Source organism: Engraulis encrasicolus, chromosome 12 (assembly GCF_034702125.1).
Source record: "Engraulis encrasicolus isolate BLACKSEA-1 chromosome 12, IST_EnEncr_1.0, whole genome shotgun sequence".
In the NCBI taxonomy this organism is placed as follows: Eukaryota; Metazoa; Chordata; class Actinopteri; order Clupeiformes; family Engraulidae; genus Engraulis; species Engraulis encrasicolus.
In genome coordinates, this window is record NC_085868.1 from 53,299,441 (window position 1) to 53,324,963 (window position 25,523).

A 25,523-nucleotide genomic window follows, 5' to 3' on the forward strand; every position below is an offset into this window, starting at 1 on the left:
AGGCGGCAGCAAGGGGACAACACGGGGGCAGCAAGGGGACAGTACGGGGGCAGCAAGGGGACAGTAAGGGGACAGTAAGGCGGCAGCAAGGGGACAACACGGGGGCAGCAAGGGGACAGTACGGGGGCAGCAAGGGGACGGCAAGGGCGCAGAGAGGACAAGGGAGCCCGAATGAGGCAGGAAGAGGTGAGACATAGACCTGCCCTCCTACCCCCCATCATCTCGGAAAGGAGACCAGTGGACAATTGGTCATTACCCCGTCCGCCAGCTCTGCGCGCCCAGCACACAGGGGTCAGCATGCAGGAATGAGGCAGGAAGAGAGGTGCCCTCCTGCACCCCCCACCATCTCTGACAGTCCAACCTATTCAGGTGGGAAGTGCGAGGGAACTCTGTGCAAGCACCAGGGACAGGCGTGCCACATGTAAAGACCGTCGGGCCTACCCAAGGTCCGTGCATAATTACACAAACTCCAGGTACCATCCCCGAAGGTCACCGTAACGCGTGGAGGCTTGGCCCTCATTGGGGAACACTCCAACACTCAATAGTCATCGAGGAACTTTAAGGCTCACATGCCAGGCATGACCCAACCTCTAGGCACAGGATGCCGCAAGAACAGAGCAGTATCCCAGGCCTGACCGGGTGAAAAAACGCTCTCTGGCCAGCACGCAAGAGAAGCACGCGAGGGTAGGGGCAACGACAAGAGTCGTGTCCGTAGCCCAATGAAGTCAAGCATTCATCAAGTGAGCTACACAGCATTCACCCTCCATCCAACAGGAGGGGAAGATAGGGCACGCGCACCTGGTGAAGGTGCTAATACAGGAACCGGGCATGGAAGAGGATCGGATGTCTCCAAAAGACCCGGAGGAGGTCTGACTGACGCACCAAGCAAACGCAAATCCAAACCTTAAAATAGCACTGCCATCATATGTGAAATCCAGAGCACATGCCAAACAGGATGAGGATTTAGCTCGACTCACTCCATTTACTCCCATTCAAAATTTCTAGAGCTTTAGCCCCATGGCTCTGAAGGGATGCCGCAAGAACAGAGCAGTATCCCAGGCCTGACTGGGGAAAAACGCCGATGTTGGGCCAATCAGCAGAGAAGCGCGCGAGGGCAGAGGCAGCGACAAGAGTCTTGTCCATAGCCCATCACAATCACAGCCACCATGACGATATGATACGGTATCGATTTCTTAAAGCAGGGATTCAATTGTCATCGAGGAACTTTAAGGCTCACATGCCAGGCATGACCCAACCTCCAGGCGCAGGATGCCGCAAGAACAGAGCAGTATATCCGGCCTGACCGGGTGAAAAAACGCTCTCTGGCCAGCACGCAAGAGAAGCACGCGAGGGCAGGGGCAGCGACAAGAGTCGTGTCCGTATCCCAATGAAGTCAAGCATTCATCAAGTGAGATACACGGCATTCACCCTCCATCCAACAGGAGGGGAAGATAGCGCACGCGCACCTGGTGAAGGTGCTAATACAGGAAGTGGGCATGGATGAGGATCGGACGTCTCCAAAAGACCCGGAGGGCCCTGTGTTGTAGGGGGAGAGGAGGCCCGACTGACGCACCTAGACAGCCGTCCCAGGTGACGTTTAGCAAGCTTAGAGTGACTGAGGAGACAGAACAGTTGTCAGCATAAGGCCCCCATCAACCACCCCCCCCTGCTTGTTGTCCATCCAACAAAGTAGGACATAGTTCCCGTTTTTACGGGAGATCAGAAACGGTATTTACATTGATCTTGGCCTGACTAGAAGCAACGGTGAATGTGTTGCGTGGAGGGCATGGCCTGGCTATAAGTATCTTACAAAGCGCTAAGCTCAGAGAATGGTACGGAGGCCACCATTCAGGCAGCTCAGGGGGAAACCCGGTTTTCCCCTCTGGAGCAGAACAGTGGGCCATGGGTGTCAATGGAGCACTGGCGCCCCCCTTCTGAAGCTAATCCGGAGTCAAGGTGGCCCAAAGGCACAACCCAATACTGATGGCTTTACAAACCCCCACGTAGCATCAGCGATCTCCAGCTGGGTAACTGACGCCCTCCATAGTTCAGGGTCATGTGACCGAGGTCACTTGACCACCTGACAGCTTTGGCATATCTGCTTTCATCGTCAAGGCGGAGTGGTGACATCGGAGGGTGGGGAGGGGAGACGACTGTTGAAGCAGCCGCCTTATGCTGGTTTATTCCCAGCACCTTAGTGAGGAAAAGGCCCATATTTGACCGGGCCCTCATCCGTCCTGCCCAAGTGGTGTGTGAGGAGGGAAGTGAGAGCAGGCTTATGATGCCGGTTATCCAGGGAGTATCAGATGTGCGGAGGAAACCCAGATATTGCACTCGCACATCGGAGCGAAGCATGGGCCAGTGACTGTTTACTGCTTCCAACCTACAGTTGTGAAAGCCCTGAGGAGGCTCGGGGCACCACCTCCAACACTGCTCAATCAAAGGCACGTGGGTCAGAGTGTGGATGGCTACCAACACCCTAGTGGCACTGGCCCTGCCATGGCCAACCGGTAGGGCACTCGTCTACCATGTGGCCGACCCGGGTTCGATTCCGGGCCCCGGGTCCTTTGCCGACCCCTCCCCGTCTCTCTCCCAAATTTGCTTCCTGTTCACCTCTCACACTGTCCTGTACGATAAAGTCGAATAGAAAAGACAAATCTTGGGGGGGGGGGGGGAATAAACTAGTGGCACTGGTGAACAGTGTGTGCGCTGTACGTACGGGCTCTCCAAACCACGGGTGGCACGGGAGTCTCCAAACCACGGGTGGCACGGGAGTCTCCGGGCTCTCCAAACCCACGTGTGGCACAGGAGTCTCCGGGTGACAGTGTGTAACCAAGAGGGTGACAGTGTGTAACCAAGGGTGGCACGGGAGTCTCTGAGTGACAGTGTGTAATCACGGGAGTCTCCGGGTGACAGTGTGTAACCACTGGAGTCTCAGGTGAGGAGGTTGGCACGGGGGTCTCCGGTGAGGAGGTTGGCACTGGAGAACAGGTCAGGGGGAAGCTCTCGCCCAGAGCCTGAGAAGAGGCTGGTTAACAGTCCTCGGAGTCCGCCTCCATATCTTCATCCTCTTGCAGCTAGTCGGAGGCGGTGACCGAAACGGCGTCCTCTGTGTGGCGAGGGAAGCTGCCAAGTCTTGTCTAGAGACGGGTCTTTTAGAGTGGGGAGAGCACCCTGTTCCCGGATATAGCAACTGAAACCACTCGTCGTCCGAGTCCGTCGACAGCTAGCACCATGGGGGTCATCCCTATATTCCCCGGGTCCTATGTTCCCCGGGTCCTATGTTTCCCTCAACCGGGAAGCAGATAGGACAGGGCAGATCCCTGCAACGCTAGAGGGGCCACTAGGAGAGGTGCACCCAATGGGGCGACTTCTGTAGTGTAGTCCAAATAATTACATATTTTAGCATGCACACAATTAAAAAATCGCTTGAATTGAGACGGGTCTGTGAGAGTGGGGAGAGCACCCTGTTCCCGGATATAGCAACTGAAACCACTCGTCGTCCGAGACGCCAGCGTGGGAGTCGACAGCTAGCACCATGTCCTGAATGAGCTCTAGCCTACGCTGGAGAGGGCTAAGGAAAAGGTTTCGGTTGGGAGCTCTGAGCCCAGCGCACTTGGGTTTGTCTCCAGGGGTGGGCTCCCCAGTTGTGCCACTCATGATTGAAAACCAGTTTCGGCAAAGGGTGTTAACTGTAGTGAAATATCGAGTTATTCAATTGAAAGAGAACCCTTTACTCTACATAGGGGTACAGAGATTTGTTTTTTTTTTAAAGGCGACAAGTTTCAGCCATCTGTCCTCCATCAGGCTGTGTTATCCTACAGCCATGCCCTGATGAAGGCCAGACTGCTGAAACCGGTTGGCTTTTTGATCTCAATGTAAAGGGTAAAGGGTTTTAACGTAACTTTGGTACGTTGACTCTGAGGTGAGTGCTTTGGATTTAGTTTATCAGTTATGTATGACCTCTTGCAAAGGATATAATACTGTGTATGCAAAGAAATTGCAAATGAAGTTTCACGCTCAAAGAAGACAGTTTCTTTGTTTGTGCATGACTGTTCTTTCTCATTGTGCTTGTTGACATGCCAGGCCCTATGCAAATAGCCACTGACATTGCAAAAGATGCGAAGTAGCCTTTAAATAAAGAAGTGCTAAGCTCAATATAGCCTTTACCCGTGTTCACCCGTATTACTTTCTATCTCTCTCTTGAACTATTTATCCATTATCTCTCTCTCTCTAATTCTTTCTCTATCTCTCTCCCACACACTGTCTATGTTCCCTCCACACACACACACACACACACACACACACACACACACACACACACACACGACACCCCCCTAGTCCCTGGGTAACAGTCAAATGAGCTGTGTGTGTATGACGCATCACCAATGCAAAGTGGCAGCCTCATTGAAGTCTTTGCTGAGCCGTGTTTTGTTTATTCTCCTTTCTAATACTGGGGTGTGTTTCTTGAAAGCGTAGCTGTTAGCCAGTTAGCAACTTGGGTCGATGTCAATGCAAAATTGCATTGAAAACATCAAGGCAAGGCAAGGCAAGTTTATTTGTATTGTGCATTTCATACACAGGTGCAACTCAATGTGATTCACAAAAACAACTGCAAAAAGAAAGGAATAGAGAGAGAAATTAGAGTCAAAGAACATTTAAAACATTAAGATAAAACATATGGTAATAAATAAATATAAAATAAAAATAAGAATGATATATAATTTAAGCTAGGGGAAAGAATTTGAGAACAGCTTTGTCTTGGGACATCATCTGGAAGCTGGTTCTAAAGCTTTGCAGCATAGAAGCTAAAGGCTGCATTACCAACTTACATAGTCAAAATAGCTAACATAGTTAGCAACTGTGGTTTCGAGAAATGCACCCCTGTAGGCCATCCTGCTTGTTGGTCATACCAGGCCCTATGCAAATGGCCACCGAGACACATGGACAGGCCTGTTTCCAGGCAGCACAAATTAATCAAACGACAAGCATCCTCACAATGATTGACTTTATTAAAGAATTTTAACATTGCAAACTGACTACAAGTAACCGTACTTTACACAAACCACATGACACGAAAAACATTAAGCATATTGCATATTTCAAAGGGATGAAGTAAGAATACAAAACTCATTTTAAAACATTTCCAAACATGTCGTTGCTGTAGTCATTGATGTGCTGTAAATAGAACAGGATTTTCCTGTAAATGGAAGGAGATGCTCACACAGGTCAGACAAAACACATTCTTCTGTCTTCATTTACTGTAATTAAGCAAGTCATTCCCAATAGTGAGTGTGGGCATACAGCACATGGCAGGTCACAGGGCACACACACAAAAACAATCAGCTTTTAACTTTTAACCCATTACACATTTTAGGAGATTGGCAGGAGGGCAGTGTGTGGAGATGGTGCCATGTTCAGGCTAACTCAGTCACAGTGGAGGATGGAGGAGAGAGCTGGTTATTCACCCTCCTCCACCTACCTGGTGATGTCAGGAATTGAATATGTGTGACCATGTGATCATTCAGCTTAGCTGCTTCTCTTACAATACAAATAGCTACATGAATGAAAAATATTGATGATTAAAGATGAAAACAAACACAGCCATTTAACTAACCTCTACTGTTCACACGAAAAGAGAATAGAAAGAAACCGCCCCAAAGACCACAGTGTGATTACAGCTCATTTCTCTTTAGCTTCTTCTTGACCTCCTTCTTCTCCTTGTGGAACACCTTTCCATCCGCTTGCTTCATCCAGCTCACTTTGGCATCGGGTGGCAACCCCAGCCTCTGCTTCATCTGAACAGGACAAAGACCGTTCAAAGAAACAGAAGCCATTCAGAGGTCAGTCAGAGAAACACAAGTCAATCAGGAACACTTCTCATTAAAGAGGACAGTTGTCCCGGGCCCAGGGAGAGATGGGGCCGAGAATTGGTTCCTAATTACATTGCATCTATTGGCCATGGGGCCCTCTCAGATTACCTTGTCCTGGGCCTGAGCAAAGCTGTCAGCGGCCCTGGTAGTAGTAGTAGTAGCAGTGTTATTATTATTAGTAGTAGTAGTAGTAGTAGTAGCCAGATAGAGTAGAGAGAGAGAGGTTCCATTGGCCCATTGTTTCCGGGTTCTATTATTGCAAGGCAGACCTAAGGACTGTTCTGTTGAATGCTAGGAGTATTATGACACGCAACTTTAGGCAGACCGGAACCTGGTCATGTTAGGTGCCCATAGCAACCTATTACATTTGCATATCTCTATATACTTAAAGAATCTCTGGTAGTAGCAGTAGCAGCAGCACCAGTAGTAGTAGCCTATTAGTAGCACACATAACTGTTTCACAATTTAGGCTGCCTGTGATCACACGCAAATACACGCAAACGTCCATACATGCACGCACACACGCACACTGATCCTCACCTGCTGTAGGAAGGCCTCCTGCACATCAGGATCTTCTATGTTTACACCAGAGGCCACTGGCAGCTGCACTCTCACAATCTGTTTCACCTTCTCCTTAGAGGCTAAACAAGGACCACACACACACACAGCATGTACATTTTTCTGTAGACTACACACAGTATCCATGTACCAGCATGTCAAACGTAAGCCTTCTATATTAGATACCAGCATGCCAAATGTAAGCCTTCTATACCAGCGTGTCAAATGTAAACCTTCTTTATCACCCAGTGAGCAGATGGAACGTCTTCTGATTGGCTGAGCAGGTGTCCTTTATTCCCCGGTAGCAGGACACCTATGATGTCATGCGGGCGTGCAGGCGTCCAAGTTGCTTCTTTTCTATTGTTCTGCCGAAGTGCCGTTACTAGTTCTATCGCATCTGGTTGTCTAGTCAAGACCGCGTTGTTAGTTCTATCGCATCTGGTTGTCTAGTCAAGACCCCGTTACTAATTCTATCGAATCTGGTTGTCAAGTCAAAAATCCAGTCGTCAATTCTATCGCATTTGGTTGTCAAGTCAACAAAAAAAATTCTGCGCGCGTCCCTACATGCCTCCGATAGAGGCGCGTCTCACTAGATTAGGAAGTTGTGCCCATAGCAACGTACCAAGCGCAGTGGTGAATCTACTTTCTCACGAAGCCTAGATCAACATATTGATAAATTAATACTTAAATGCTGGTAACCATGTGATAAGCGGAATAGCGGCCTTCGAGGTGTCCCGATATCAAGGGAAAATGGACTTGGCGAAGCGAACAGCCCGTCGGGCTGTTTAGAACGCTCCGCCTCGTCCATTATTTCCCTTAATATCGGGACACCTCGTCGGCCGCTATTCCATACATATTGGATACCAGCATGCCAAACAGTGTTGCCAAGTCCGCTTATTATAAGCGACATTGGGCTTCTTTTTTTGAGCAGTCGCTTAAAATTTTGTAAAGTCGCGGGTTGCGGTTTTTTGGGCTTGCTCTTTTCAGGGTTGGGCTTGCTGTTTTCTCCTGCTCTGCCGGTCATTTGAATGTGTTTCTCAATGGCAACTCGTTTTTTCTCACTCATCCTTACAAGTGACCCTACTACAGCATTGTTAACTCTCACTTTCTGTGGTCACTTGAGGGGATTTTAGCTGCCACGCAGACCCCCGCAAAGAGCAAGGTCTTCCCTGACTAGGCACGCGACTGACGACCCACCCCTTCGGTTGCTTATTTTGGGCTTGTTTTCACTACGCCCGTCAGTCGCTTCTTTTGGGCTTGTTTTCAGGACGTCAGTCGCTTATTTGTCGTAGAAAATCTGGCAACACTGATGCCAAATGTAAACCTTCTATACCAGCATCCCAAATGTAAGCCTTCTATGTTGGATACCAGCATGCCAAATGTAAGTCTTCTATACCAGCGTGTCAAATGTAAGCCTTATATATTGGATACCAGCATGCCAAATGTATGCCTTCTATACCAGCATGCCGAATGTAAGCCTTCTATAACGGCATGCCAAATGTAAGCCACCCAGTGAGCAGACGGACCGTCTTCTGATTGGCTGAGCAGGTGTCCTTTATTCCCCGGTAGCAGGACACCTATGATGTCATGTGGGCGTGCGGGCGTCCAAGTTGCTTCTTTTCTAACTTTCTGGCGAAGTGCCGTTACTAGTTCTATCGCATCTGGTTGTCTAGTCAAGACCCCGTTACTAATTCTATCGAATCTGGTTGTCAAGTCAAAAATCCAGTCGTCAATTCTATCGCATTTGGTTGTCAAGTCACCCCAACATTCTGCGTGCGTCCTTACATGCCTCCGATAGAGGCGCGTCTCACTAGATTAGGAAGTTGTGCCCATAGCAACGTACCAAGCGCAGTGGTGAATATCAACATATTAATAAATTAATACTTAAATGCTGGTAACCATGTGATAAGCGGAATAGCGGCCTTCGAGGTGTCCCGATATCAAGGGAAAATGGACTTGGCGAAGCGAACAGCCCGTCGGGCTGTTTAGAACGCTCCGCCTCGTCCATTATTTCCCTTGATATCGGGACACCTCGTCGGCCGCTATTCCATACATATTGGATACCAGTATCCATGTACCAGCATGCCAAATGTAAACCTTCTATATTGGATACCAGTATGCCAAATGTAAGCCTTCTATATTGGATACCAGCATGCCAAATGTAAGCCTTCTATATTGAATACCAGCATGCCAAATGTAAGCCTTCTATATTGAATACCAGCATGCCAAATGTAAGCCTTCTATATTGGATACCAGCATGCCAAATGTAAGCCTTCTATATTGAATACCAGCATGCCAAATGTAAACCTTCCTTCTATATTGGATACCAGCATGCCAAATGTAAACCTTCTATATTGGATACCAGCATGCCAAATGTAAGTCTTCTATACCAGCGTGTCAAATGTAAGCCTTCTATGTTGGATACCAGTATCCATGTACCAGCATGCCAAATGTAAACCTTCTATATTGGATACCAGCATGCCAAATGTAAACCTTCTATATTGGATACCAGTATCCATGTACCAGCATGCCAAATGTAAGCCTTCTATATTGGATACCAGTATGCCAAATGTAAGCCTTCTATATAATGCAGTTGTGACACTACGGTCTTCATTACTTTGCAGGAAAAAAAAACAAATTGTCTGATCAAAATTGACACATCCCACGCCCAATGAAATGGTCTGTAACTTGTAAAGGAAAACACTTAAAGGGAGATTTCAATGCTTTCCTTTGGATGTCTAAGGAAATAATTTCAGAATATTTTGAGACAGTTGCCAAATAGAGATTACCTTGGAATGACTCCAATGGGTATGTAGGGAAGGGTATGTCGCTGAACTTAAGGCTGACATACTCACCTCCGTAGCAGATGAAGTGTTTGCGCTCACTGCAGCTTCCACCCCTCCACAGGCCGGTGGACAACACTTCACCACACAAGTTGTGTCCATCAGGGACTCCAGAGGCCCAGTTGCGAAAGGAGGAGTTGCTGCCATCTGACCACTGCCAAGCGTCTCTGAACAAGCCAATGTAGACATAATAACCTGCAATAAGAGCTCCCATCTGATCGTTCTCCGTCTGGTTCCTCACACTGGCCAGGTCTGTGTAGTGCTCTCTGCAGTATCTCTGAGCATCTGCCCAGGTCGTCGGAACTTTAATCAGCACATAGGGGTGCACAGAGTTCCTGCCTGTGGTAATGCATGTGTAAGGTAGAAATAGCAAGATTTACATTACAATCTAGACTGAACAGATCATTACACTTTTGATTTTATAATTGTTGGTCGCCAAACATTTATTAGTTTGTGAGTAATGAATGAAAATGATGTCTCACCATTATAGCAGACGAAGAACAATGTCAGTCCACAGTCATAGACATACCACTGCCCGTCATACCAAACATACATACAATATCCACCAGCTGCAAGAGGCTGTCCTGAAGCCCAGTTCCTGAACTCAGCCTCATTCTCCCCATAGAAATCCCTGTCAGCCAGAGACCACTGCCACTTAGGACTGCTACTGTAGTTCATCCCGATCCAAGCCTCTGTAACTCCTTCTTTCTGGATTATTCCCTTTAAAATATCCATCTCTGCCATGTCATCTATGGTGGCCAGGTCAGTGTACTTCTCTCTGCAGTACTGCTGAGCTTCTGTCCAGGTCTTCTCCTCTGTCACCACATGGAACTGACGTGGCACAAAGGAGGAGAGACCACACACACCTGTGATGAGAGTCACAACACAGCATAATGTGATGAGTTCAGACAGACTACCAAATTCCTTAGCTTTAATTCAGGGGTGTCACACTGAAATTCATTTGCTTTGATTGATTACCTAAATTACTGTACGTTGAGAGTGTGTGCGTGCGTGTGTGCGTGTGTGTGTGTGTGTGTGTGTGTGTGTGTGTGTGTGTGTGTGTGTGTGTGTGTGTGTGTGTGTGTGTGTGTGTGTGTGTGTGTGTGTGTGTGTGTGTGTGTGTCCATGAAGATTTTTATTCTATGTACTCTGAGCCCATTTACACACAGGTACAAATAGAGACTTTCCCTTTCATTTGTGCCTTTTATTTACATGCAGAGATTTTTCCTTTCTTAAAGCTTCAAAAAAAGTGAGGATTTTCGAAAGCTATTGTATTTGCATGAACGTATTACAGAGAAAATCATGAATAGCTTTTTCCTTTTTACACTGTGGCCCACAGGCTTTGCATACAGTGATGATAGCTGTTGACGGCATACTCATGTGGATTCACTAATGGTGTGTATCAACAATTTTATTTTGTATGAAGAATGTATTTTTTTAATTACCTGATCCAGCAACATGTATAAAATGTAATATAACTTAATAATTCATTTTCATTTGAAGTTATAATTAATTGATAGTTGGAATTGATATGAGAAGAAGTACTATTAATGTAGATTAACAATATGACATTATATCTGCCTTTTGTTCAGACTCTACATTTGGCCTCATGCAAGTCCATCCGCCTTTTACTTTGCTTGAGCAAAGGTTTTATGTTGTACCACTGTCAGCTGTCAATCACACCCTGTGTCACGGTAAGACCACTGGGTCTATTAGTGTCTGTCAGATCATCACGATGTTCTTTTTGACTTGCAGTAAATTACCTGTACTGACCTGGGAACAGAAGCATCAGCCACAGGAAAGTCCCCATCTCTGTGGATGCTGAGGGGAACACCTGGAAGAGGTCACACAAACGTCAAAAACACAATATCTGAGGAAGTATTACTGTGCGCAAAAAAACATATGTTCTAAATGGAGTAGAGAAAAGCTTTGTTTGTCTTTTTATGCTGAGCGTAAAATCACACATAGAGATTAGAGAAACACTCCTCACCTTAACAAGTCTGTGACCAGTAGCAGGAGTTGTTTAGGGGTTAGGTCAACCTCGTCAGTTTGGTCAGAAGTCTGATCGCCCCAAATGAGTGACTTTGCCAAACTGTCCCAAATAATATCCTCCTTTTCTGTTTACCACACAGAATTCAGCCCGTCATCATTTACCTCCTCTCTCATGTGATGACATCCCACACAGAGCCCATTTGTCATCTTGGAGGACTTGGGGATGATAATGTGATGCAAAAGATGTTGCAAATCGTCCAAACCTGCTGCATTACTTTTTGCATTATACACAAAAGGGACCTACGCCCTGTGTCTCTCTCTGTCTCTCAAACAAACACACACACACACACACACACACACACACACACACACACACACACACAAATACACACGCGCGCACAAAGACACACATACACACGCATACACATAGCCTACACTATATACCTCATCTGTCACACAACAAAGGAATGGGGCAGGATGCGAGGCGAGGCAAGGACCTGCCCAACATATTTCAGCACCAAACACATGGACAGCTCCGTTTAGGTGTAGGCTCGCGCGTGGACAGCTCCCTACAAGAGTAACGTGGTGTCGGAATGGCGGTATGTCGGAATGGCGGTTGCCCCCCAAAGGCACCATGTCCTGAATGAGTGTTAGAAGAATGCTAAGTGAGAGGTAAAGTGTCTTGCATGCCTCACAGGTGGGGCCAGAGACTCCCTGCTCAGTGTGAGAGAAAACCAGGCACACGGTGCATTCCTTGTGGGGATCTTTTACCATAAGGTTAAACCTGCAGCTGTTAGGACAAGGGTGGGAGGGCGCCTTGTCTAGCTTGCGATGTGCTTTGTGAGCCTGCATAGTGATTAGATTAGATTCTTTATTTTCCCATAGGGATAATTGTTTTCACATCAGACAGTTCATTCCATCACGTCTGGCATTAGTGAGATCTTTGTGGTGTACATGTCATTTACAAAACATGTAAACACCGTTTACACACCTTGTCACATAAACATCCTTAGATATCCATAAACACTAAATTTACACACATCTTTCCATGTACACTCCAGTACATACAGTATACACTCAGTTACATATAGTATATGCACCAAACACTCCTCTCCTACACATGAAACTCATACTTACCCTCCCCTCTAATTTACCTAGCCATGCCATCAGCTATGCCTCCCCTCTCAGTTTATTATGTCACCACACATGCTCGCAAAAGCAAAAGCATGACATAACACTAGCTAAAGGCTAAGCTAATGTAGCTGAGTAGCTAAGCTTGGTAGCTGAGACAGGTGGGCAAAAAGTGTGAGTGGTCGAAGGGGAACAATGAACACAACTCGACAAAGTGCTAAGCTGTCAAGAGTCAGTGAGAGTAAACAGTGAGAATTGCTTGGAGAAGGGTCTGGAAGATTAAAATCCACAACGTCAGTGACCGGGCTAAGTGGCGCGTTCTGGCGTATGGTTCAGTCGCAGGACTCTTCTGGCAAAGCATGAGTGAAAAAGTTTCAGTTGCGCAGCTCATGATTGATTCGGCAACTGGTCACGCATAGGGCATTAACTATAGTGAGATGTCGAGTGATTCAATCGAAAGAGAACCCTTTATTTTACATACATACGTTACATACATACGTACAGAGAATTTATTTTCTTTTTTTTTTTAGCCGACAATTGTGAGCCATCTGGCCTCCATCAGGCTGTGGTAGGGGGTAGTCTCCTTCCGGGCAGCTCATGGGGCTGGGAAAGTGAAAAGGTTTGACTGGGCTGTAATGGACTGATCAAACCTATTTTCCTATCCACCTCACATTCCTCCTTAGATCACACATATGCTGTACCTCAGAGTTAATGATAACCAACGGTGTGATTGTCGATGTCACTTGTCAAGCGATTTGTGAGTTGTGTGCTAGCAAAAATATGTAATTGTTTGGACAACACAAGAGAAGTCGCATGTCTGACGTGCCGTCACTTCGGCTCGGTGCAGCATTAGGGCTCTGCACCTTCAGCCTCCGTTCACGTCAAATTCCTGAGGCACACACTGTAGTTACTTACCCAGTTTCGCACACAAACTAAATTAGCTTTTCTTGGCCCTGCTGTGGCCAACCGGTAGGGCACTCGTCTACCATGTGGCCGACCCGGGTTCGATTCCCAAGCCGGCTCATTTGCCGACCCTTCCCCGTCTCTCACCCCATTCGCTTCCTGTCCACCTCTCACACTGTCCTATCATCAATTAAGTCGTAAAAGACAAAAATATGTCTTTTAAAAAAACAGCAACAACAAAGTACCGGTGACCTTTCTTGCCTGCCGAAAATGAGTGGTCTTACGACGTCAATCCAAACCTTTAAAATCCATTGCCATCATATGGGAAATCCAGAACGCATGCCAAACGGAATCACGATATAGCTTGACTTGCTCCATTCACTCCCATTCAATATTTCGCAAGCTACAGCCCCATGGATCGGAGATAGAAGGGCGTGACTTAGGTGCCCCATCCTACATCAATGCCCTGACTGCTGAAACTGCTTGGCTTTTTATCTCAATGTAACGCCAATGTAAAGGATTTTAACATAACTTTACGGTGTTGACTCTGAGGCGAGTGCTTTGGATTTAGTTCATCGGTCACGTATGATTTCTTATAAAGGATATGATACTTTGTATGCAAAAGAAATTACAAATGAAGTGTCAGGCTCAATGAAGACGTTTCTTTGTTTGTGCATGACTGTTCTTTGTCTTTGTGCGTGTTGGTCATTTCAGGCCCTATGCAAATAGCCACGGATATTGCAAAAGATGCGAAGTAGCCTGCAAATAAAGAAGTGCTAAGCTCAATATAGCCTTACATTGTCTTTACCCTTCTTACTTTCTCTCACTCTCTTCCACACACTGTCCATATTAAACACCCCCCCCCCACACACACACACACACACACACACCACCCCCCTAGTCCCTGGGGAATAGTAAAATGGGCTTTGCGTCCTGCTTGTTGGTCAGCCCAGGCCCTATGCAAATGGCCACTGAGGCACATGGACAGGCCTGTTTCCAGGCAGCACAAATGAATCAAACAGCGAGCTATCACACAATGATTGACTTTATTTAAGAATTATAACATCACAAACTGACTGAAGTAATTATGGAAAACTAGTACAGGATTTTTCTGTGAATGGAAATATTCTTACACAGGTCAGACAAAACACATTAAAATTACATTGTTTGTGTGTGTGTGTGTGTGTGTGTGTGTGTGTGTGTGTGTGTGTGTGTGTGTGTGTGTGTGTGTGTGTGTGTGTGTGTGTGTGTGTGTGTGTGTGTGTGTGTGTGTGTGTGTGTGTGTGTTTGTGTGTGTGTGTGTGTGTGTGTGTGTTGGAGAATTTGGTGGTTTGTGTACCCTGTTGGGAAAGTGGAAGTCCACCTGGGAAACGCCAATGCCAAGGGAGCAGCGCGGTGGGACCGTACCATGCTCAGGGTACCTCAGTCATGGAGGAGGATGGGGAAGAGCACTGGTTAATTACGCCCCCCAGAGGGTCAGGAGTCCAACCGGGAACTTTTGGGCTACAAGTCTTACGCCCTAACCGCTTATCCATGACTGCCCTAACGCTTTAGAATAACAGTCTTTTAAAGCTATATTAACCCCTTGGAAAGGATTTCATATTGTGTATGCAAAAGAAATTGCAAATTCAGTTTCCGGCTCAATGAAGACGTTTCTTTGTTTTTGTGCATGACTGTTCTTTCTCGTTGTGCGTGTTGGTCATGCCAGGCCCTATGCAAATAGCCACTGACATTGCAAAAGATGCGAAGTAGCCTGCAACCCCACACACACACACACACATACACACACACACACATCCCACCACCCCCACCCTGTCTGTGTTTACCTCCCCCCCCAGTCCCTGGGTAATAATAGAATGGGCTGTGCGTGTATGACGCATCACAAATGCAAAGTGGCTCATTGAAGTCTTCGCTGAGCCGCGTTTTGTTTGTTTGTGTTCTCTATATCTGCTTATCTACTAACACTGGGGTGTGTTTCTCGAAAGCGTAGTTGTTAACAAGTTAGAAACTTGTCAATGTCAATTGGAAATTGCTTTGAAAACGTCAAAATAGCTAACATAGTTAGCAACTATAGTTTCGAGAAATGCACACCTGTACTGTTCGCCATCCTACTTGTTGGTCATACCAGGCCCTATGCAAATGGCCACTGAGACACATGGACAGGCCTGTTTCCAGGCAGCACAAATGAATCAAACAACAAGCTATCACACAATGATTGACTTTATTAAATAATTTTAACATTGACTTCAAATAATATTACTTTCCATAAACCACACGATAAGTAAGAATAAAAAACTAGTGCAGGATTTTTCTGTGAATGGAAATATTCTTACACAGGTCAGACAAAACACAAAAAAATGAATATGACATTGTGTGTGTGTGTGTAATGGAGAATTTGGTTGATGCTTTCTCAATATCAGTCTTGCTCTCTATGTGTGTGTGTGTGTTGTCCTTGTGCAGCCCCCTCAGTGTGGAGGACACAGATAGTGAGAGTGAATCTGCAAATGGCGTCTCATATGGACGTGGAAGATCCTGAGATGCAGGAGGCCTTCCTACAGCAGGTGAGGAGTGTGTGTGTGTGTGTGTGTGTGTGTGTGTGTGTGTGTGTGTGTGTGTGTGTGTGTGTGTGTGTGTGTGTGTGTGTGTGTGTGTGTGTGTGTGTGTGTGTGTGTTGGAGAATTTGGTGGTTTGTGTACCCTGTTGGGAAAGTGGAAGTCCACCTGTGAAACGCCAGCTCCCATTGTCATTGTGACACATCACTCCACAGCACACAAGTGATCACTGCACACACAACGCAAGGGGGCAGCCCTCTATGGCGCCCCAAGGGAGTAGTGCAGTGGGACCGTACCATGCTCAGGGTACCTCAGTCATGGAGGAGGATGGGGGAGAGCACTGGTTAATTACTCCCCCCACCAACCTGGCGGGTCAGGACTCCAACCGGCAACCTCTGGGCTACAAGTCTTACGCCCTAACCGCTTATCCATGACTGCCCTAACGCTTTAGAATAACAGACTTTTAAAGTTTTATTAACCCCTTGGAAAGGATTTCATATTGTGTATGCAAAAGAAATTGCAAATTCAGTTTCTGGCTCAATGAAGACGTTTCTTTGTCTTTGTGCATGACTGTTCTTTCTCGTTGTGCGTGTTGGTCATGCCAGGCCCTATGCAAATAGCCACTGACATTGCAAAAGATGCGAAGTAGCCTGCAAATAAAGAAGTGCTAAGCTCAATATAGCCTTTACCCGTGTTCACCCGTATTACTTTCTCTCTCTCTCTCTCTCCCACACACTGTCCGTATTCTCATCCCCCCCACCCCACACACACACACACATCCCACCACCCCCACCCTGTCTGTGTTTACCACCCGTAGTCCCTGGGTAATAATAAAATGGGCTGTGCGTGTATGACGCATCACAAATGCAAAGTGGCTCATTGAAGTCTTTGCTGAGCCGTGTTTTGTTTGTTTGTGTTCTCCTTATCTGCTTATCTACTAACACTGGGGTGTGTTTCTTGAAAGCGTAGTTGTTAACCAGTTAGCAACTTGGGTCAATATCAATGGGAAATCGCATTGAAAACATCAAAATAGCTAACATAGTTAGCGACTATGGTTTCGAGAAATGCACCCCTGTGCTGTTTTCGCCATCCTGCTTGTTGGTCATACCAGGCCCTATGCAAATGGCCACTGAGACACATGGACAGGCCTGCAGTACAAATGAATCAAACAGCGAGCTTCCACACAATGATTGACTTTATTAAAGAATTTTAACATCACAAACTGACTACAAATAAATTTACTTTCCATAAATCACACACGACCTGAAAAACACGAGAATGGAAAACTGTGTAAATAGTGAAATATTATTCTGTGAATGGAAATAGATTCTCACACAGGTCAGACTAAAACACATTAATATAGCAGTCATTTAATCAAACAAGTGATTCCCTATTGACCCAGTCGGCTCCTCTGGCCCGTCCATGAAACTGCATGTTTTCCCCTACGAATGCTCCACCCGTGGTCATGCGGTGCCAATCACTGCCAGTCATTAGACATATAGGGGTCCCCAACCTTTCTGGGTCAGAGGGCTACCAAGGGCTAACCGAGGGCTCCTGAGGGCTACCCGAGGGCTACTTTTGTTTAAAATCATCTACTGATTTCATGACATAATTCCCAAATCACATTCGATTGAATGATAATTTACTTATAAGTCATAAGGAAATATTCTTTATAGGCTATAAAGAAATAAATTCATATTTAAATGAAGAAAAGCATTAACTGTGACTTAAAATCTTGAAGTTGTGACTGTTTAGAAACATCCTTGGTGGGCACCTCAGAAGCTCCTGGAGGGCTACCTGGGGCCCTCGGGCACCACGTTGGTGACGCCTGGATTAGCCACTACATACAGTGGGTGGAGCAAATGTGGATGAAAACAATCAATTTCATGGGCGGACACAGAGTTGCCGACTGGGTCAGTAGTAAGTGTGATCCTACAGCACATTACAAGTCACAGGGCACACACACACTTCATCTTCTGCTTTTAAGCCACACGGGGACGGTGACATATGGGGACGGTGACATATGGGGATGGTGACATATGGGGACAGTGGTATGGGGATGGTGACTTATGGGGACAGTGACATATGGGGACAGTGACATATGGGGACAGTGACAAATGGGGACGGTGACATATGGGGACAGTGACAAATGGGGATGGTGACATATGGGGACAGTGACATATGGGGACAGTGACTTATGGGGACAGGTCACAGGGCACACACACACTTCATCTACCTGGTGATGTCAGGGTAACTCAGTCACAGTGGAGGATGGAGGAGAGAGCTGGTTATTCACCCCCTCCACCTACCTGGTGATGTCAGGCTAACTCAGTCACAGTGGAGGATGGAGGAGAGAGCTGGTTATTCACCCTCCTCCACCTACCTGGTGATGTCAGGAACTGAATATGTGTGACCATGTGACCACTCAGTTCAACTGCATTAATTTCACTTACAAGACAAAGCTACAAGATTGAAAAAATATGAAAAAAAAATCAAAGGCTGATTAAAACAAACACACGTTAACTCTACAGTACACACCAAAAGAGAATACAAATAAAAAGTCCTAAAGATCCCAAAAGAAACAGCCCAATTTTCCAATCATTTTCTGAACATGTACTGTGACGATTACTACTCTATATGAACAGCACAGTGTGATTACAGCTCATTTCTCTTCTGCTTCTTCTTGACCTCCTTCTTCTCCTTGTGGAACACCTTTCCATCCGCCTGCTTCCTCCAGCTCACTTGGGTATTCGCTGGCAACCCCTTGTCCTTCAGTCGCTGTTTAATCTGAAGAACAGAACAAGAGGTCATTCAGAGAATTAGAGGTCATTGAGACACACAGGGGTCTTTCAAGGACACGTTTCACTTCTGACATGTGCTTCAGAGGCTGAGATATTTGGGTTTTCATGGGCTGAGGGCAGCTTTTCTTCAAAAGGGCTCAGGCATTCATCACCCTTTTTTGCAGGTGTCTGAGGCGTCAACGGGTTAAGAATGAACCAATAGAAATTGTAAATGACTAAAGCTATTTTAGGTTTCAATAAAGTAATAAAGCATTAGTAAAGTAAGTAAAAAAGCATTGAATTAAATGAAACGATTAGTCGACCATGAAAATTCTTTCCGACTAATTTTTATGATCGATTAGTCACGATTAGTCGATTAATCGTCCCAGCCCTAATGTCATCACAGCAGAGTCAGCACAGTATGGACGCCTGGTCTCCATAGAGCAGATGGACCCACAGGCTGTAGATGGCAAACACAACGCAGTCTCACCCCAAGTAGTCAATTTCTGACTACCTTGGACCAGACTGCAATTTTTGACGTCTTGGGTATTCCTTCCACGTCACATTTTGACTATGTGGCCTAACCCTAAACCTATTCCTAAACCTAACCTCAATGATGTTATGCTGCCACAAGGGGGCGCCTTTGAGGACATAGTCAAAATGTGACGTGGAAGGAATACCCAAGACGTCAAAAATTGCAGTCTGGTCAAAAAGGTACTCAGATATTGACTACTTGGGGTGAGACTGTGTAGGGCAAACACAACTAATTGGTCCAGCAGGAGGCGAGTCTCTCTGCACCGCACAGACGTAGGCCGTATATTTAGGTGAACACATTTACTGACATTATCATAGCATTCCTTACTCATTTATAGAACGTTTGTATTTTTAATCAGTTCATTATTTACTAAGTGTTAAGAAATCACTTACTTACTGATACTAAAGCTTTAAAAGACCGATATTCTGAAGTTTTACCCAATGGGGTACATAAACAACCAAATTCTCCAACACACACACACACACACACACACACACACACACACACACACACACACACACACACACACACACACACACACACACACACACACACACACACACACACACACACTAGTCACCTGCTGTAGGAAGGCCTCCTGCATCTCAGGATCTTCCATGTCCACATGAGACGCCATTTGCAGATTCACTCTCACTATCTGTGTCCTCCACACTGAGGGGGCTACACAAGGACAGCACACACACACACACACACACACACACACACACACACACACACACATACACACATAGAGAGAAAGACGGATATTGAGAAAGTGTCATTCAAAAAAAAGTTACAGCCACCATCATACTAACACAAACATACAGTGCATCCACAGTAAACAAGAACATGTTTACCCTCATTGGTGCAGATGAAATTGAGTTTTTCGTTTCCGTCCAGACTGACCCACTGGCCCCCATCTCTTGCCACAGCTCCCGCCCTTGTTGTACCGTAACAGCCCCCGTCTCTATCTGCACCTGAGGCCCAGTTGTCGTAGGAGGCCGTGACTCCACTGACCAACAACCATACGCCAAAGTTGCAGTCGTAGCGCAGGCCCAGCCACACGTGGGGAGATGAGGCTCCTATGGCCCACCCCTCCACCCAGCGCTGGATCTTCTCAGAGGACACAGACACCAGGTCCACATGGTGCTGTCTGCAGTACTGCAGAGCCTCCATCCAGGTCTTGTTCTCACGAACCAGAACCAGGTTGTCTGAGAAAATACCAAAGGCAAAACCAGAAGGATTACAACAACACTTAATTTATGTTATTACAGTATTATCATTCATGTTGTCATTCATGTTGTGCAGAGCCTCCATCCAGGTCTTGTTCTCAAGAACCAGGACCAGGTTGTCTGAGAGAAATAAGGTCATGGTCATCTTGTCTCCATTTGTTTAGCTGATACTAGTACTGTATAAGGTAACGCTTTACTTGACGCCGGTGTCATAAGCATGTCATTACAGTGTCATAATAGTGTCATGACACAGTCATAGTCATAAACATTATGTCCATGTCAATAACATTTTATGACTGTTGGCATTTGCTTATGGCAAAGACAACCTTGGGTTGCCATAAAGGGACACTGTGCAGGAAACGGTCAAAAAGGTACTGCAACTATGCTGCTCATTGAAACTGGGCTGCCTATTGCCAAATTTGATCTGTACATGAAAGTTTACTAAGTAATTAACAGATATTTTCTAGTATGGTTCAAGAAGAGTCATTTTGCAGCTAGAAATGGCTTTTTTTGGAAATTCAAAATGGCGGAACATGGAGAAGATCCCCCTTTTCATGTATGAAAAGTGCTAGTCATAATGAATACTTAGCATTTGATGGTGCTGGTAAATATTCATGAAAAAGGTAACATTAGTGAATGGGCAGCATGAATTCTGGAAATAAACAACTAAAAGTGTCCCCACAGTGTCATAGTGTCCCTTTAAGGCCAACAGTCATAAAATTTGTATGACATGGACATAATGTTTATGAAACATGCATGACTTTGCCATGACACTTATGACACTGTAATGACATGCTTATGACACCGGCGCCAAGTAAAGTGTTACCCTGTATAGTAATAACAATAATCATCAATAGACGTACCGTCATTCCTAATATCCACAGACTTGCTAGGTGAGGACGTCTTGGAGCCATCTTCTCTCTGTCTGTAGCACTGGTACCTGCCTGCCTCTAGGGGGAGTGTGATGTTGGTGGTCTGGCTGGTCTCACCAGTAGCTGGGCTGTTGTCCTTCAGCCAGGCGTACTGATGCCAGTCTTCAAACTGGGTCACACTGCACTTCAGAGTGACGACATCTCCAGAGTAATGAGGACCTGGAGGAGACACCACCTCCACTGTAGCAGCAGGGAGATCTGAGGCAGTCAGGACAAACAACAAATTAAAAGAGGAAATGAGTACAGTAACAGTAACATATATAATGACGTTGGACTCAGATGCTGTCTCAATCAATATTAAAGATTGTTTTTAAAATCAAATATGAATTCCCATAACATCATATTATTTTGTTACATTAAAATTGGCTGACGTCTTTATCCAAATTGAATTGTATGTCAACTCACCATTACATGTTATGTTAACAGGCTTGCTGACGTAGGGTGACACTGTTGAATCTCTCTTCCTGTGGCACTGGTACTGGCCTGCGTCTTCTGGAAGGGTGATGGTGATGGTCTGACTGGTCTCACCAGCAACTGTGGTGTTGTCCTTCAGCCAGACGTACTGACGGTTGTCTGCGTACGTCGGTATGTCACACCTCATGGTGACTCTATCTCCGGGGTAAAAGGGACTCTGAGGAGACATCACCTCAACTGTGGGGAGAGCTGGAGAATCAGAGAAATAAAATAAAATGAGTTGGTAATCTAGAAAAAAAAAACAGTAATATTAATATCAGACATCCTTTTTTTCAAATGTTGTAAAACAGTCAGGAGAAATTGGCCTACTTCTCTTTGATTCAGCATATGTATATATTAGGGATGGCACAAACCGCACCGAAAACCGAAACCGTACAATTCACACACATACCGAACCGAACCGTGCAATCCATCGCAAACCGCAATTCATGTACTGCCCAGAAAAATATGTAAGACAGAGATTCTAGAAGTATCTTATCCAGTCTCTCTGATTAAAACATTAGCGTATTATACCAAATCAGAGGATGACACAATTAAAATCACACCATTTTCATATTATAAGCCTATACAAACCATATGTAGGATATTTAGTGATAAGTCCTATTCTATTAGCCAGTGCAGCATTTATCATGAACTAAAAAAAAAGAACCGTAGAGAACTGAAAACCGTGACCTTGACACCGCGATATGAACCGAACCGTGAATTTTGTGAACCGTACCACCCCTAGTATATATTGTTTTCAATAAAATGGTTATTTTTGCACTAAAACACAATTTCAAAAAACCTTCTAAGCATATGCTGAGCGCTCCAGTCATCCCAGGGTCTATTCAAAGCGAAGCTTTATCTTGATTTCAACTATCTTCGACCATGAGCACCATCAAGGCTGAAGCACAAACATCCTGCCATCTATTGTAAATCACTGGAATAGCCTACTCACTTGCATACATTAGAAAACAAATATGTGTGCACATAAAGGCAGTTGAGACTTAACCCATTGAGGTCTAAGTGCCCTTGAGAGGGCAATTTGACATGTCTCTAAAAACAAATCTGTAACTCTGTGAGTTTTTGTCATTGAAACACATAAGTTACACCATTAGAAACTTCAGACCTTCCAGATTTCAAATATATATATATTAAATAAATTATATAGCTGGCCCAATTTAAAGAAAGTGAAAAGAAGTCTTCGCATATTCTGTACTCTCTGCCTGTAGCAGCCACACCTATAGCTATTCACATGTAAAGTACCAGTGCTTGAGTGGCTATTCAGAGGTGACAACACGCCCCTTTCAGGTAGGGTAAACACAGCAGACGTAGAGTGACAGGGGGGTTGGGGCTATCAGAGCACATGGGGATTGACAGGGGGGTGTGAGCCATTAGAGGTTTTTCACACCTATCTCATTAGTATTCAAATGAGACAGGCAGTGGCAGTGACATAGTCATTCTTTTTTGCATTTTGTATGAAAACAACAAAACATTTCTAAATGCCCTTTTCACTTTTATGCTGCCAACACATTTGTTTACAAGATTCAAACTTCAAAAGTCTTGGCTAGATATGTTTATTGTGTGTTTTCTTGAACTTTTTGAAGACGTCTGAACCCTGTTTTTTTGTACAGTTGTGTTTATACTCAATTTAAATAAAACATGTTTGTATGACATCCAATTTTTTTTCAGATTATTTCTTGTCAGGCTTTTCACAATACAACCATATATTCCACTTTTGCATAGATGCTTACTGTTAGCTGAAAATACTTGAAAATGTCAGGGTGGTGCAAGCAGCCTAAAAGCCTCTGAAAGGCCTTAGACCTCAGAGGGTTAAAGGTGGAAATGTGCAGAATAGCACTGTTGTAATAAATATAAATAATACATGAGAGAGGAGCATGATTAGGAACCAAAAATAAATGGTATCATAAAAACTTAAATGTGAAAATAGTCAATTTGGTCTGAAAAACATTCATGACACTGCTTTCAGATGGCCCATGGACTCACCTTCATAGCAAATGAAGTGTCTTCTCAAATCACACGGTATATCGTTCCACAGACCAGTGGACCACATTTCAACACAGAACTCGTTCCCATGAGTATTACTGGGTTCCCCAGGAATCCAGTGGCGAAAGGAGGAGCTGCTGCCATCTGACCACTGCCAGGCATCTCTGAACAGGCCGATCCAGGCATTATCCACTCCTGATGGTAAAAGAGCTTGTATCTGGACGTTCTCTGCCTGGTTCCTCACACTGGCCAGGTCTGTGAAGTGCTCTCTGCAGTATCTCTGAGCATCTGGCCAGCTCTCCTTATCTTCAATCAGCACATAGGGGTGTGTGGAGTTTTTCCCTGTGGTGAAGCATTTATGATGATTAACTGACAAGTAGAATAGAGGTTTATAGTCTAAACCAGTGTTTCTCAACCTTTTTAAAGGCGAGGCACCCTTTCAATTCATGAAAAATGTCAAGGCACCCCAAACCAACAAGCCGTAACATGGCATCGCATCCGATACCACACAAGCTTAGAAAAGTAGCACATTTGGAGACGTCAGATGACCTACGTTCGAAGTTACAGCTGACTGGGGCGACCTATACTTTATTGTGCGTAAATGGCAGATGAAAGATTCCACTGACTAACATTAACTTATCAATTTAGACAAATACATATTATATTACATAATTTTATTTATAAGCCACATTTCCGCGGCACCCCTGAGAGAAACACTGGTCTAAACTACAGTGATTGTACGGGACCTTAAAACAAACACGGTTCATTTTTATTTGCCAGTCTTCATGCATACATGAATGAGTAAAATGGTGGTGATGGTTTCTCACCATCATAGCAGATGAAAGGATATGTGGTCTCACAGTAAGAGTCATACCAACTCCCCCTTAATCTAATGACGACACAATCTCCACTAATCCCCCCAGCCTGTACTAAACCCCAGTTCCTGAACAGTCAATTGAGTAGGTTGAATTGAGTAGGTTTCTTACCATCCTGGCAGATGAAAGGATATAGGTCGGTACAGTAGTAGTCATACCAGCCCATCTCTCTCTCTCTCAACACACAGTCTTCACCAGGTCTTTCATCTGGCTGTCCTGTATCCCAGTTCCTGAACTCAGTCTCATTCTCCCCATAGAAATCCCTGTCAGCCAGAGACCACTGCCACTTGGGACTGCTACCGTAGGTCAACCCTATCCAAGCCCCTGTAACACCTTCGTCTTGCATTATTCTAATTGACTTCTCCATCTCTGCCATATCGTCTACGGTGGCCAGATCAGTGTACTTCTCTCTGCAGTAGTGCTGAGCATCTGTCCAGGTCTTCTCCTCCTTCACCACATGGAACTGACGTGGCACAGAGGAGGAGAGACCACACACACCTGAGAGTAGACACAGACAACACCACATAAGGTGATGAGTTCGAAGCGCTGTGTTTCTTTGTTGTTTTAATGTTTTTACATACCCACATATTTTCAAAAACATGACCTCTCCCTTTGTTTGTGCCTTTCAATTATTTACAAAATAAATCTTCCTTAAAACTCTTTAGAAAGTTTTTTTTTTTTTAAACTCAGGTGTGACGTATGTATAAACCTAGAAAATTGGAGACTTGAATGGCATTCTCCTAGCTGTGCACAGGCGTGACACATTGATCACAACTCTCTACAGCCACCTTATGGGTCGCCAAAGATCCACAGGGGGTCGCGGAGCCCTCTGGATTTTAAGGTGTTTCATTTTAAAT

The 25,523-nt window shown here is 45.2% G+C and overlaps 1 protein-coding gene across 1 annotated transcript; it reads right to left on the minus strand.

The window, feature by feature from the left end:
- Positions 1-5,675: 5,675 nt before the first annotated feature.
- LOC134459605 (macrophage mannose receptor 1-like) lies at positions 5,676-25,192 on the minus strand. Its single transcript, XM_063211955.1, has 12 exons — positions 24,862-25,192; positions 24,619-24,720; positions 23,792-24,133; positions 20,025-20,378; positions 19,748-19,848; positions 18,512-18,639; positions 11,962-12,056; positions 11,038-11,108; positions 9,832-10,105; positions 9,287-9,613; positions 6,414-6,514; positions 5,676-5,798 (listed from the first exon to the last, which is right to left on the minus strand). The coding sequence occupies exons 1-12, from the start codon at positions 25,190-25,192 to the stop codon at positions 5,676-5,678; spliced, it is 2,349 nt and encodes a 782-aa protein (XP_063068025.1).
- Between the last annotated feature and the right edge of the window lie 331 nt (positions 25,193-25,523).

Bases quoted from the DNA above. Each gene is read 5' to 3' on its own strand.
- LOC134459605 (XM_063211955.1), bottom strand. From the start codon at position 25,192: ATGTGGTGTTGTCTGTGTCTACTCTCAGGTGTGTGTGGTCTCTCCTCC. The intron at 18,640-19,747 runs GTGACTAGTGTG...TCTGTTCTTCAG, and splicing joins AGGAGGCCTTCCTACAGCAG to ATTAAACAGCGACTGAAGGA. The intron at 11,109-11,961 runs GTGAGGCATGCA...GACCTCTTCCAG, and splicing joins GGGAGTCTCTGGCCCCACCT to GTGTTCCCCTCAGCATCCAC.